At 46.8% G+C, this 15,137-nt stretch overlaps 2 protein-coding genes across 14 annotated transcripts in view; one reads left to right on the top strand and one right to left on the bottom strand.

The window, feature by feature from the left end:
* The window catches only part of LOC145525192 (uncharacterized), an 83,947-nt gene that overhangs the window by 35,436 nt on the left and 33,374 nt on the right, over positions 1–15,137 (bottom strand). The gene's annotated exons all lie outside the window — the stretch shown is intronic.
* ACAD10 (acyl-CoA dehydrogenase family member 10) overlaps positions 1–15,137 on the top strand; it is a 54,839-nt gene that overhangs the window by 38,819 nt on the left and 883 nt on the right. For 7 of the 13 annotated variants that reach the window (XM_081539844.1, XM_081539850.1, XM_081539846.1 and 4 more), the window contains exons 13-20: positions 4,299–4,687; positions 8,362–8,502; positions 8,989–9,126; positions 9,249–9,339; positions 10,271–10,429; positions 11,455–11,627; positions 13,268–13,411; positions 14,401–14,478. In XM_081539844.1, the coding sequence (XP_081395970.1) occupies positions 4,299–4,687; positions 8,362–8,502; positions 8,989–9,126; positions 9,249–9,339; positions 10,271–10,429; positions 11,455–11,627; positions 13,268–13,411; positions 14,401–14,478 (1,313 nt within the window). Of the gene's footprint in view, positions 1–4,298; positions 4,688–8,361; positions 8,503–8,988; positions 9,127–9,248; positions 9,340–10,270; positions 10,430–11,454; positions 11,628–13,226; positions 13,412–14,400; positions 14,479–15,137 lie in introns of all 13 variants that reach the window. The other 6 variants (XR_014068487.1, XR_014068488.1, XR_014068486.1 and 3 more) reach the window with 2 other exon arrangements.

Raw genomic sequence — 15,137 nt, 5'->3', positions numbered from 1 at the left:
GCTGTCTAGGTTGGTCATAGCTTTTCTTCCAAGGAGCAAGTGTCTTTTAATTTCATGGCTGCAGTCACCATCTGCAGTGATACTGGAGCCCAAAAAAATAAGTCTGTCACTGTTTCCACTGTTTCCCCATCTATTTGCCATGAAGTGATGGGGCCGGATGCCACGATCTTAGTTTTCTGACTGTTGAGCCTGTTAACAATGTTGTGATAGCTTCAGGTGAACAGCACTTATAGAGATACTTGGTATTGCCCTAGGAAAGTGGATTTTGGAGAAGAAGGATGTGTTTCAAAGTCATTCTCTCTGTGATGTCATCACAGGAGATCTGGGTTCATCCTTAGGTTGGCAGGGGGACAACAGTTACCAGAGCCTGGGGACTGATTTATAGTCTGTACAGCTGACCCCATGTATAACTTTCCTTCATTAATAAGTGGGTGCTGAGGTTTAGGTTTCTTATAGATGGATGCTAAAATTCTAGAAAGATAAAAGTGCTGGTGGCTGCAATTTAGGAAGATGCCATGGATGTGGTCTCTTCTGCTGGAACTACATTTGGGAAAATATATCAGAAATGATCACTTTAAGTCAATCCAAGCTCATACAAATGACTTTCCAAGACAAAGCAGTACTGTGAGAGTAATATTCAATTAAGGGGATGAAAATTTTAAAAAATTCTTTGTACCCTCTGTTAGAAAAGAAAATCATTATGAATAACAATGAATGCAAGGGTGGGGGGTGTCTTTCCCTTCAATGAGATATCTACAGTCTGAGTTAGGAGGGGAAAATAAAGTCTGTAAGTCTGTGACCCAGGGAAGGGGCTCCCTGCTTTCCAACTGGCCCCCAGTGCCTGGGTTCATACTCATTACCCAGAAGGTGACAAGTAAAGACTTGCTGAAATCCGGTGGGCTGCATCCTCTGCTGTGTAGCAGATGGATCTGGTTTCCAGTTTGTAAGGAATAGCCTAATATCTTAAAACCAAAGCTGCATGAAAATGGTTCTTTTGAGAAATAATACTTGACCATGGCAGGAGCCAGAAGTAAAATAGGCCTCTGCAAAGATCGATTTATTGATACAAAGTAAATGATGAAAACAGTCTGTTTAGAACATAGAAATTCTAAAAATAATCTAGGAGAACTGGCTATGAAAGTTCAGTTCCGTTGCTCAGTCATGTCAGACTCTTGCAACCCCATGGACTGCAGCATGCCAGGCCTCTAAGCCCACTATAAAAAGGGAATATTCACAGTATAAGGAGACACATTGATGTATCCCAGATACACTGAGTGAGTGAAAGAAGCCACACTGAAAAGAATATGATGTACGAGTTTATATGACATTCTGGAAAAGATAAACTACAGGAATATAGATCAGTGTTGTACCCTAGGGGCAAGGGTAAAGGTTTGACTACAAAGGGACACCGTGGATATTTGGGGATGATGGGAATATATATACTGTATCCTGATGGTAGTGTTGGCTAACTAACTAAACTTAAAGAATTGTACACTTTATAAAGAGGATATATGTACACTATATCTTAATTTAAATTTTTTCAAACATCTTTTTTTAAAAAAGTCTTCATGCATGTGTTAAGTGAAAAAAAAGCATGACTAGAATGAATTCGGCAATGCTGACAGTGATGTTGATCTAGACAAAATGGTGCCCAGAAACTAGCCATTAATCCAATCCCCTGTGACACTGTTTTCAGTTTCATGGCAGGGCTTCCTATAGTACAAGGTGACAGGAGAAGTGCTTTGGGGAATTCCTGATTTAATTTAGATTCTTTAGGAAAAGAGCAGGGAGCAGGCTGACTGAGCCCAACTTCTGGCTCCCAGCCCCCTAATGTAAGCTTGGGCCCATTTCCTTCCTAAGTCTTGGATCTTTGTTTAGTTCCGTTCAATCACTCAGCCATGTCTGATTCTGCGACCCCATGGACTGCAGCACGCCAGGCCTCCCTGTCCATCACCAACTCCTGGAGTCCACCCAAACCCATGTCCATTGAGTCGGTGATGCCGTCCAACCATCTCATCCTCTGTCATCCCCGTCTCCTCCTGCCTTCAATCTTTCCCAGCATCAGGGTCTTTTCAAATGAGTCATCTCTTCGCATCAGGTGGCCGAAGTATTGGAGTTTCAGCTTCAACATCAGTCCTTCCAATGAACACCCAGGACTGATCTCCTTTAGGATGGACTGGTTGGATCTCCTTGCAGTCCAAGGGACTCTCAAGAGTCTTCTCCAACACCACAGTTCAAAGTATCACTTCTTCAGTGCTCACCTTTCTTTATAGTCCAACTCTCACATCCATACATGGCTACCAGAAAAACCATAGCCTTGACCAGATGGACCTTTGTTGGCAAAGTAATGTCTCTGCTTTTTAATATGCTATCTAGGTTGGTCATAACTTTCCTTCCAAGGAGCAAGTGTCTTTTAATTTCATGGTTGTGGTCACCATCTGAAGTGATATTGGAGCCCCCAAAAATAAAGTCAGCCACTGTTTCCCCATCTATTTGCCATGAAGTGATGGGACTGGATGCCATGATCTTAGTTTTCTAAATGTTGAGCTTTAAGCCAACTTTTTCACTCTCCTCTTTCACTTTCATCAAGAGGGTCTTTAGTTCTTCTTCATTTTTTGCCATAAGGGTGGTGTCATCTGCATATCTGAGGTTATTGATATTTCTCCCGGCAATCTTGATTCCAGCTTGTGCTTCATCCAGCCCAGCGTTTCTCATGATGTACTCTGCATATAAGTTAAATAAACAGGGTGACAATATACAGCCTTGACATACTTCTTTCCTAATTTGGAAACAGTCTGTTGTTTAATGTCCAGTTCTAACTGTTGCTTCCTGACCTGAATACAGATTTCTCAAGAGGCAGGTCAGGTGATCTGATTCCCATCTCTTTAAGAATTTTCCACAGTTTATTGTGATCCACATAGTCAAAGGCTTTGGCATAGTCAATAAAGCAGAAATAGATGTTTTTCTGGAACTCTCTTGCTTTTTTGATGATCCAATGGATGTTGGCAATTTGATCTCTGGTTCCTCTGCCTTTTCTAAAACCAGCTTGAACATCTGGAAGTTCACGGTTCACGTATTGCTGAAGCCTGGCTTTGAGAATTTTGAGCATTACTTTGCTAGTGTGTGAGATGAGTGCAATTGTGCGGTAGTTTGAGCATTCTTTGGCATTGCCTTTCTTTGGGGTTGGAATGAAAACTGACTTTTTCAAGTCCTGTGGCCACTGCTGAGTTTTCCAAATTTGCTGGCGTATTGAATGTAGCACTTTCATAGCATCATCTTTTAGGATTTGAAATAGCTCAACTGGAATTCCATCACCTGCACTAGCTTTGTTTGTAGTGATGCTTCCTAAGGCCCACTTGACTTCGCATTCCAGGATGTCTGGCTCTAGGTGAGTGATCACACCATCATGATTATCTGGGTCATGAAGATCTTTTTTTGTACAGTTTCTCTGTGTATTCTTGCCACCTCTTCTTAATACCTTCTGCTTCTGTTAGGTTCATACCATTTCTGTCCTTTATTGAGCCCATCTTTGCATGAAATGTTCCCTTGATATCTCTAGTTTTCTTGAAGAAATCTCTAGTCTTTCCCATTCTGTTGTTTTCCTCTATTTCTTTGCACTGACCACTGAGGAAGGCTTTCTTATGTCTCCTTGCTATTCTTTGGAGCTCTGCATTCAAATGGGTATATCTATCCTTTTCTCCGTTGCTTTTCGCTTCTCTTCTTTTCACAGGTATTTGTAAGGCCTCCTCAGACAGCCATTTTGCTTTTTTGCTTTTCTTTTTCTTGGGGATAGTCTTGATCCCTGACTCCTGTACAATGTCACGAACCTCAATCCATAGTTCATCAGGCACTCTATCAGATCTAGTCTCTTAAATCTATTTGTCACTTCCAGTGTATAATTGTATGGGATTTGATTTAGGTAATACCTGAATGGTCTAGTGGTTTTCCTCACTTTCTTCAATTTACATCTAAATTTGGCAATAAGGAGTTCATGATCTGAGCCACAGTCAGCTCCTGGTCTCATTTTTGCTGACTGTATAGAGCTTCTCCATCTTTGGCTGCAAAGAATATAATCAATCTGATTATTTATCTTTGTAAAATGGGGATTAAAACAGTCATGTAACTCCAGGAATTCAGTGAGTTATAATAATGCACGTCAGACACTCAGCACCAAGTCTGGTACATGTCAAGTGCTCAGCAGTGGTAGTAGCTGCTGATGGACCAACAATACTGTTATACGTTAGTACTCTTAAGGGTTGTTTAGGGGGTTCTCACTGGTTTTCTTTGCCTCTGCTTAGGGCAAGCAAGCTCGGCGACTGCGAAACAAACTGGGAAGCTGACAGAATTTATGTCTAACCTGGCATGGGATTTTGCAGTCAAAGAGGGGTTCCGGGTTTTCAAGAAAATACCAGCCACCAAACCATTAACGAGGTCCCACCACACATGGTCCCTGCTGAGGACCCCAGGCACGAGGAGTTATGTCACCTCCACAGACTCTTCTCCAGCTCATGCCTCAAAGGGAGCTCTGATCTTCTCTCCAGAAGGCCTTTCCCCCCGAGTCAGGGAGCTATATCAGCAGCTGAAGGAGTTTATGGAGCGACACGTGTACCCCGCTGAGCCGGACCTGCAGCGTCACCAGGCCTCGGCCGAGAGGTGGACCCCCTCCCCGCTGGTCGAAGATCTCAAGGTAAAGCAGCCTTTCATTAGCACAGCCCAACCTCAGCTCGTCCACTGGCCATATCTGTTCCTTCTCAGGCAGTGAAGAGATGGAAGAGTTGAGTTAAATGGTCTCTGCTTTCCACCACCACTAGAAAGAGCCAGCCCTAGATCACTCAGTTTCACTTCATTGCTCTTTCTTTGTGACCATGTCTTGGCCTGATACTCAGCCCAGGCAGAGGAATGCAGAGTCTGTGGCTTCTAACTCTGAGGGAGGTGAACTCATTTTATATATGTCTGAATCATGTAAATTTGAGACTGAGTAATATAAATTGCATCAGTTAAATGATGCTCTCTTTAAAGAATCCGTAACATCAAACCTCGGAGAAGGCAATGGCAACCCACTCCAGTATCCTTGCCTGGAGAACCCCAGGGACGGGGGAGCCTGGTGGGCTGCCGTCTATGGGGTCGCACAGAGTTGGACACGACTGAAGTGACTTAGCAGCAGCAGTAGCAGCAGCAACATCAAACCTAAAGGGCCACATCAACTATAAACTATGTTTATGCTCCTGACACACAGTGACATCAGTTTAGTGGATAATGGAAATACCTGCTGTACTTTTTCAGGATTGGTCTTGGCTTGTGTTAGTTCTTAAGTTATCTGAGGTCTTCAGGAGCACATATTCTGCCTATGATGCAACCAGACCTACTTTAAAATGAAATGCCATTATCTCTACTTGCATAGTAACAAACCTGTTGCAAATTAACCAGAGTTCAAACACGGCAAGATTAAGAAGAATTCATGACATAGAAAGAGTTCTGTAAAATCCTCTGGCCTCTGAGATAGTGACTGTCAACAATTTGATTTATAGGCTTCCAGTTCCATTCTTCTAGTACATAGTAATATATATATTCTTCCTATTATATATATATATATATATATATATATATATATTCCCACATCCTATTGTAATGAAACTGTTGTATGTATGATGTATCCCATGTCAGTGCCGGGAGATGGACGCCCAAGGGGACCACGTTGGGGATGCACCGTAATTTGGCTACCCTGCCCCTGGCTGAGAGACACTGTGGGGATCTCAGTGTAGGTCGCTCCAGGTCACCAAAGCAGCAGAGTGAGCAGCTAGCTGCTAATACGGACAGGGAGGCTGAGGAGCCAGCTGAAAGAGACAAAGGAATGCTGGCTGCCAGGAGTGTGGCCACAGCTGTCACTAGGGCAATGGCTGGGAGGTCTCCACTGGATGCTTCCCCAGGACACTAAGATTGAGGTGGGAATTTTCAGCCAGTCATGTGTAAGTCCCATGTTCACATGTTGATGCCACTGAAATTCTTAGTGAGAGAGCACCCCAGAATAAGAAGAGGTTTGGATCCTGTGCAAGCAAGGTGCATCAAATGCTGTTAAATGCTTCTGTGTCCACTTACTGTTTCTACAGTGTCCTTTTCTTGTTTAACTTGTGGCTGGCTGGATCTTCATTGTGGTACATGGGCTTCCTCTAGTTGTGCTGTGCGTTGACTTTGTTTTTCCTCTTGTTGCATCTCTTACACAGGCTCAGTAGTTGTGGCCCATGGTCTCTAGAGTGCATAGACCCTAAAGTGCTGAGGCTTCTCTAGTTGCAGCCTGCCGGCTTTGTTGCCCCACAGCACACAAGATCTTAGTTCCCCCACCAGGGGTCGAACCTGGCACCCTCCCCCTACTCCCCCTCCCCCCACCCAGTGAAAGCACTGAGTCCTAACCACTGGACCGCCAGGGAATTCCTGAATGAGACCATTTTAAGTCCTTTTCATCAGTAAGGTACGTACCATTCTATACTGCTGTTACCTTATGAAATGTCCTATACCCCACCTGCTGACCTGCACGCTTAATCCTCACTCATTAAATGTACCCATCCAGTGCACAGAAGTGTTGGAAAAGCAGACATTATTGCCATGAACACCTCTAGTTTCTAAGTGAATGTATAGGAAAAACCTAGAGAATGTTCTGCTTGTGGTCATACCTGAATGGGAATCATAAGGACAACTAAGATTACTGGGGAGAGTGGTGAAAGAATGGCTCACAGCTTTTATCCAAAGTGTCATTACTACTCATAAGTGAGAAGTATTTGGCATTTATACTGCATCTCACAAATCCTATGAGGTAAGCATTATGAACCTCAGTTTAAAGATAAGAAGTCAAATTTGTCCAGGGACACGACTAGAAATAGTATCACCTAGACTCAATCCAGATCTTCCGGGCTCAAATCTATGTGTTTTCCTCTCTCACAAGGAGATGATTCTATTCATTTTCCTTATTCTTCCTCTTCTCAGAACTCCCTTGCTTCACTTTCTAATTCTCCCTTCCTTTCCTGCTTCATTTGTTCCAGTTAATCTGTCCTTCCTCTCCTTGGTCACTGCAGTCTCAGCTAATTAGCTTAATACAGTCATGAGACGAGTGTATGTGCTGATTCTAGAAGTATATGTTCTAGAGCGCAGCCCCCATGTAATGGAAGAGCAGCCAGGTGGTGCCCTCCCAGTGGGAAGACTTTCCATCATCACTAATATTTATCGCAGCCCCAGCTTCTGAGTCCGACACTCTGTGTTCTCTGTGTTACCTGATTAATCTTTCCAACAATCTAGTGAGATGTGTGTTTTGGACTTAGGTTGGCTACCTGCTGTCTCTTCTCCTTTCTTTGGGTAGTAGCACCCCAGTCATTTGGGTGCCTCCCTCCCTGCCTTTAGACAGTCTGACAGAGCTGTAGTCAAGGTGCCAGTTCAACCCACCCCACAACACCCGGGCAGGAATTGGGCATTTGGAGCCAAGCTAGGGCAGCCAGGCAGTCCCTACCTGGAACCGGAAGAGTAAAGTGTTTTCGATAGAGAAAACAGCTGGCATTCACTCACTGAACAGCAGGACTGCTGAGTGTTTGTCCTGCTGCCATTCTCTAAGCAGCCTGGATTCCCATCCATTTCTGAGCCTCCTCTAATCTGAACTCCTGATAATCTTCCCTTTAGGATCCTTTTTCCAGTCAGTCACCTCCATTCCTAGTCTCACTCAGTAGCTGTGACTGGTAGGGTGGTTGGTGACGTCCCCTGTCGGGGATGAGGAAACTGCCACAGGGAGCTCCACTATCTTGCCCAAGATCTCCCAACAGGTGTGGTGGGGCAGGGCCTGAATCAGGCAGTCTGACTCACAGCCTGGGTTCCTGACCCCCAGGCTGGACTCCCTGGTTTCCCTGTCGGGAGCTATGTTCAGAAACCTAGGGTTACTTCCCCAGGAACAAAGTTGTGCCTCATGAAGGAAGCTGGACAGGGGATCTCCCTAGGTACCTCATCACCCATCATCATATTATCCTCAAAGCAGCTGAGACTGCCGCGGGCTGGTTCTCTGGGCTGGTTCCCTGTAGACTCGCTAAAGGACCTTCACTCTCTTGTGTTGATGATATGAGATCTAGCTGTGTTGTGATGACAGCAGTGATGCTAGCAGTGATGGAAGTGGGCTAGTGGGGCATCTGGGATATAGACATCGGGAAGTGAACTGATTGCACTGGCCCTGTTAGGAATGGGCTGTCCCTGGACCCCTCCCATTCTCCTCCCACAGATCTGCAGGATTGTATCCAGCCTGATGATTTGGACTTACTTATTATTTTTCATGGGCCAAAATAAAATGAAGGCCACCCTGTGTGAATCCCTGATTTCTTTTTGCCATGATAGGAGAAAGCCAAGGCCGAAGGACTTTGGAACCTTTTTCTTCCCCTGGAGACTGATCCTGAGAAGAAATATGGAGCAGGGCTGACCAACATGGAGTACGCACATTTGTGTGAGGTCATGGGCACGTCTCTATACGCTCCTGAGGTACATTCTTTATCATCTTCCTCAGCATGGGAGGAAATCCTTGTCCTCCAGAGAGTTCAGCCATCCTCCTGGGCTGACGGGGTTCCCTGCAGCAGCACTGGACTCAGGAGCTCTGACGCAAACTCAGACTTCTTATGAGTGAAGACGCTGCAGGCAGGTGGCTGGAGCCAGAGCAGGAAAGGAGGCGGGGGTGGCCTCTTCTCAGGAAGTCAGGGCCTGGCTGAGCACAGCCTGGCTAGCTTCTGTGGAGCCTCAATCCAACAGCTCCAATCTACTTTCTCTCCCCAAGGAGCTCTGAGGTTGAGCTTCAGGGGCCTCTGAGCTACTGTATTCAGAATGTTGTGGGTCTTTGCATTTCCTTGGGGAGAAGAAGGACTTTCCTGACGGTGTCAGAGGACCTATGACACGAAAGAGTCCATGCTTCTGAGATGTTTGAATTTTAAATATGGAAGTGGAAGTCACTCTTATGCTTTTTCTTTGTTTCAGATTTTTAACTGTTCTGCTCCAGACACAGGGAACATGGAGCTTCTGGTTCGATACGGCACTGAGGAGCAGAAGGCCCGCTGGTTGATTCCATTGCTGGAGGGAAAGGCTCGCTCCTGTTTCGCTATGACTGAGCCCCAGGTACCCACCTTGGGTCACCCACAGGCGTTCATCAGGCCAGACCATTGCCCAGCTCCATCAGGCTCTGCCATCAGGGACCTCGGGACCCTTGCCAGCTCTAATCAGAATGTGCTCTCACTCAGGTCGCCTCCTCAGATGCCACCAACATTGAGTCTTCCATCCGAGAGGAGGATGGCTTCTACGTCATCAATGGTCACAAGTGGTGGATCACAGGTATTTGGCCTGAAATTCATTTTTTGATCACATTTATGTGGGTCGCCCTGATAAGATGTCTTCTCTGCCCTGCTGTTGTGTGAGAGACTGTGGGAGGGACTAGCCTTATTTCCAGTTAACACAAAGGAGATTCTGTCTCTGTTCCCAGAAGAGGCAGCAAACCCTGAGAGAACCAAAGGTTCTAAATGGACTCCAGGTGACCCTACATGTGACAGTTCCAGGAATCTCTCCTCCACTCCCCACTCTCTTCATTCTGCTGTGGGCGTCTCCCTTTAGACAGGCCAGAGGTCACTTCCTCAGTGGTGTCCCCCTCTTGTGAGGTCAGGTGTACTATAGCGGAAGGGCTGGTGATAATCCTATTATTCACAGGGGTTAACTCTCCAGGGCCCTCAGTACATGCTGTGGGGACCTCCCCTCACTGAGTCTCCACCCTTCCCCAGAAGGTCTGTGGTATTATTGCCAGTTTACAGAGAAGGAAACTAGGATGGAGAAATGACTTGAGTCACTGCCCAAGGTACTAGCCCCCCCCCCCAAGCTGGCAAGTAGGGAACCCCAAGTTCACGGCTGGCCTGACGCTGAAGCCTGTGCCCAAAGCCAGCAGTTTCCACCTCCTGTGGGAACAAAGCAGAACAGGCTGCCACTGATAAAGTAGCAGTTTTCACCTCTTGTCTCCAAATTATATTTTCAACCCAATGTGGTGCTTTACAAATCAACTGTTCTTAGGATGTTGGATTCCTTCCTCAATGGGACAGAAACCAATTGCTCTTACTGCTGGTCAAGGGGCTGCATGTCCTCATCTGATCACATGACATCTTAAAGGGCCCTATCTTCTCGCTGACTTCAGCTTCTCTGGGCCAGGACTGAGTGTTTAAGGAGAGCTGATGGCCCTGGTGTCAGATGATGGGGGTCTGTCTCTCTCCTTTCCTGGCAGGTATCCTGGATCCTCGCTGCCACCTCTGCGTGTTTATGGGAAAAACAGATCCACATGCCCCACGCCACCAGCAGCAGTCCATACTCTTGGTTCCCATGGATACCCCAGGGATAAAAATCATCCGGCCTCTGACGGTGTATGGGCTGGAGGACGCACCAGGTCGGCCCCTTGGGAACAGCTCGCTTCTCTGTGTGGGTCTGGGTCTGGGGAAAAGGCTTTGGGCAGCCCTTGCTCCAGTGCAAAACTAACACCTGTAAGAGTCTGAGGACATTTGGAAGGCCACGTGCTCCTGCATTTCAGTTCCATTCATGAGTATCAACCATGTAGGCAAGTTTCAGACAGGCATTCATCTGTTGTTGTTTTTTGTATTTTTTTCTCTTCTAATCATAGAAGACAAGCAGGAGTCTAGGAGGTAAGGAGGCCACAGAGGATGGAGGCAGGAAGTGGCCTCCAGACCTTCTCTTCTAGACCTCAGTGTGGAGAGCAGATTTCCTGGCCTGGAGGTCCTTTCACAGGGGCCCTTTCTCTCTGCTGATGATGTCCACATTTTGACTTCAGAGTTCCCATAGGGTCACTACACTGTTAAGAGTCACAATACCGCTAGGGAGTTCCAGTTTAAGTTAGAGTTACTTTTTTTTTTTTTTAAGATGTCTTTAGTTTTGGTTGTACCTGGTCTTCATAGTTGCCTTCAGGCTTTCTTTAGTTGCAGTGAGCAGAGGCTGCTCCTCATCATGCTGTGTGGGCTTCTCATTTTGGCGGCTTCTCTTATTGTAGAATATAGGCTCTAGGTGCACAGGCTTCATTAGTTGTGATTTGGGCTCTAGAGTGAAGACTCAGTAGTTGTGGTGCATGAACGTAGTTGCCTCGAGGCATTTCGGATCTTCCCAGATCAGGGGTTGAAACCATGTCCCCTGCGTTGGCAGGTGCATTCTTAACCACTAGACCACCAGGAAATCCCTAGAGTCATGTTTTAGAAAAAGGAATGCCAAACTATTCATTTGATATTGTGTAAATTAGTGACTTATCTTCTATTTTTAATAGGCTCCGTTTTGTTCTCCTTCACTGTTCAACCACGTTCCTCTTAGGAGGCTACAAAAGGGCAGGGATATTGCCAGCAGATGAGATAAACACATCCAAGGAAAATGCATAGGCAGATCCCTTGGAGTACCCTTTGTGTCTTTCAGGTGGCCACGGTGAAGTCCTGTTCAAGCAGGTGCGCGTGCCCAAAGAGAACATCATCCTGGGACCCGGACGGGGCTTTGAGATCGCCCAGGGCCGACTGGGTCCCGGCAGGATCCATCACTGCATGCGGCTGATTGGCTGCTCGGAGAGGGCGCTGGCGCTCATGAAGACCCGAGTGAGTACTTCCCTTTCCACCTGTCTCTGGACCAGAACGACCCATCTGTCTTCCTCTCAGACTTCTAATCCTAACTGTTTTCTGAGAGCAGACTTAGCAGGTGAAGCAAGGTGATGTTCTTTACAAGAAGCTGTGTCCTTGTGTTTGCTCTGCCTCTTTTAGTTTGCTAAAGTTTCAAATTCAGAGCAGAGTGGGCCTCGCTCTGTCAAGGTGACCAGAAGGAATAGACCAGGCTCTGTGGCAGCAGAGGGCAAGGTTCTGAGGTCCACAGGGTCATGGTCTACTGATGACCATTTCTTCTATCAGCTCATCTTTAAATATCAGATAATAGAGAGAACTCGGGGTTCTAGCATCCGGCCCTGCACCATCCTCCTCCCCCAGCACATCTAAAACTTTATTCTTCTGTGACCCCTCGAAGGTTGCAAGTCCACACAAATGAAAGCTCTTGCTGGCAATGGTAATTCAAATCAGTGATACCAATTTTGCAAAGAAAACTGAAGGAACCTTTGAGCCCCCAAAATATCTCACAAGATGCTGTCCAAAGAACAGAGATGGCCATGTGTGCATAGATCACTGAGCAAATCTGAGGTTCACACCCTTTTTTTTTTTGAGACTGTCCAATTTCTTTGTGTTTTTTTTTAATTTTTAGTTTTTTTTTTTTTTTTTTAAGAAAATGTTCCCTTTAAGGGCTCAGGTATTGTATCTAGTCTCATCCTGCAGAGCAGCTTGAGTGTACATGCCAGAAGTCTTAGAAGGTGCCAAGTATTGATGTGGCCATCCTACTCACAGGACCTGATCATAAGGAGTAATTAGATTTGATATTAGGAGGTTCACCACAGCCATGATTATAATACTTTGAAACAACCTATGAGGCTAACAAGTAGAGCTTGGTCAGATAACCCTGGTTATGGGCATGCAGTGAAATTCCAAAGCAATGTTGTAGAAATCTGTTTAATATATGTAAAAAGATAACCCTTAATGAAAAAAAAGCAGGCTACAAAAGCATTATAAAGGATATGATTCCATTTTTTTTGTGAAAAAAAATGTATATGTATGTTTATGCATACAGAGAAGTATCCAAAATTTAAAGTGTGACTAGATGATGGAATACCATGTGTTTGTTTTGTGGTTTTTCTTTTTTTTTGGTCTGAAAATGTATACTTTTCTGCCATTAGTAATATAATTGGTGTCATTATCTGTTTTTAGTTAAAAAGGGGGGCAGGGAAAAGATCCCTTAAGTTCTTCTGATTGTGGTTTTCAAAGACTTTAGAATCCCCATTGCAATAACAGTTGCCCACAAGAGGGCTCTGGCACCCAGACTTTGCCCCTGAGAGTTCCTCAGTATGTGAAGCAGGCCCTGCTGTCAGCAGAGGGCGCCCTCCTAGCCTGTGTGAGGCGCCCACAGTCACTGCCTGGTTCCCAGAGTAGCCCTGGGCCACAGGCGACTCAGATCAATCTCTGTCCTGCCTGGAGGCCGGGCCTGCCCCAATGGGGCAGAATGGCTGGAGTAAAGGGGTTTCTGGAGATAATTTGTGCAGCCACCACATTGTCTAGCTTCCCCCACCCCCCTGCCCTCTCCTGTACTTCTACCCTCTGCAGGGCACCGTCCATGCCTCCTGCCCTGTCTCCTGTGTCCACAGGCAAAGTCCCGCGTGGCCTTCGGGAAGCCCCTTGTAGAGCAGGGCACGATCCTGGCAGACATTGCCCTGTCCCGCGTGGAGATTGAGCAGGCCCGTCTGCTGGTGCTGAAAGCTGCCCATGTCATGGATGTGGCAGGAAATAAGGTAGGAGGCCGAGGGACCTCACAGAGGACAGGTCCGGAGGACACGGTGAGGGATGCCAGCCCAGAAATCTAGATGCTGATTCTTCCCTCCCCACTCAGCAAACCACAGACAAAGTTCTTGGCTCCTTGACATAAATAACTTTGCTTCAATTCTCCTTGGAACTAGACTTTTCAAAAATGGAAAAGGTACACTGCAGAGGACTGACTTTTCTGTTTTACTGACCCAGTGACCATCTGTCAGCAGGCCTGACAGGGCCATATGGCCCAGGCCTGAGTTACAGACCTGCCTGGTCTTCTAGGCATCAGGCAAACTGAGAATAAGCCAGGGAGTTAACCAGAAGAGACGCTTTATTTTCAACGTGACATTATTCCTTAAATGGCTCTTTCTGAGTGCCTCCTAACACCAGGCATGATGCCATGCCAACCCCTGCCTTCTCCATTTCTCTACCGGGTCTCCAACCCTTAGCTGAGAGGCCTTGGTAGCGGAGGGTGACCCAGGCTCAAGTTCCTGGTTTCTTGGTTATCTAGTGCCAGGTATAAGGGCTCTCAGGGGCTTTGACTGAAATCCCAAACTCAGGGAAGATGCTTGTACCTCAATTCCCCAGAGTCCTGGCTGGCCTCATGCCACCTTTCCTTTGGAAACAGAGCTGGTCGTGACCCCAAATGAGGCTCAGGCCAGTCCCCACTCTGCATTGTGTGTGCAGTGATACTGCCTGTCACCTGGGAAGATGCCCCCTGTCTTTCCTTGACCAGGCAGCTGCCCACACCACACAGCATCCCGAGTCACTTTCCTTGTCACCCCCTCTGCCTCTCCACCCCATTGGTGCTGGGCAAGGTCCATGCACCAGGCAAGGCTTGTGGTCCAGCGGGAGGGACCTGAGGTCTCTGTTCTGAGCTGTTGTTTCTACTCCTCCCTGTGAAACTGATTGATCTTCCACGTGTTCCGCCCTGGGGTCTTGCCCTCCTCACCGAAATTCCTCTTCCTTGCAGGCTGCAGCTCTGGATATTGCCATGATTAAAATGGTGGCCCCATCCATGGCTTCCCAAGTGATTGATCGTGCTATTCAGGTAAGCACAGATGATGGATCGCTGGTTCTTCTGAATCATTCACAAGATTCAGAATTCCTCTCCTTCAGCTGTCCAACCTCCTATAAACTAATAGCCACCCTTTGTTGCACACCTCCTATACATGACTGTCCTTTTCCTTCTCAGAACAACCCTATGAGGGGTCCTATTCCTGCTTCCATTTTGAATACATGGAAACAGAAGCACAGGAAAGTGATTTGTCCAAGGTCACTCAGCTTGCAAGGAGCTGAGCTCAGATTTTGGGGAACCTAGGTCCTTCTTACCAAGAAGGCAATGGCACCCCACTCCAGTACTCTTGCCTGGAAAATCCCAGGGACGGGGGAGCCTGGAGGGCTGCCATCTATGGGGTCGCACAGAGTTGGACACGACTGAAGCGACTTAGCGGCGGCGGCAGGTCCTTCTTACACCAGGCCCAGCCTCCTAACCATGTAAAGATGCCTCCTTCTCAAATCTCAACCCGTGGCCCCTAGAGAGGGACTTCCCGACAGCAGAAGTTACCTAGTGGAGCAGATCTGGGGAGTCTGGTGTCCCTGGGATGGCTAGTGAGGCCCCATCTGGAGTCTTCCAGAGCACTGTTGTCACACAGGTGTCAGGGGACATCCCTGCAATGTGGCTCTTCTGAGCTGTCCTGACATCTTAGG

Source organism: Giraffa tippelskirchi, chromosome 11, assembly GCF_054371585.1.
Source record: "Giraffa tippelskirchi isolate mGirTip1 chromosome 11, T2T-mGirTip1v1.2.pri, whole genome shotgun sequence".
Lineage (NCBI taxonomy): Eukaryota > Metazoa > Chordata > Mammalia > Artiodactyla > Giraffidae > Giraffa > Giraffa tippelskirchi.
This window is presented reverse-complemented; position numbering and strand designations above follow the sequence as displayed.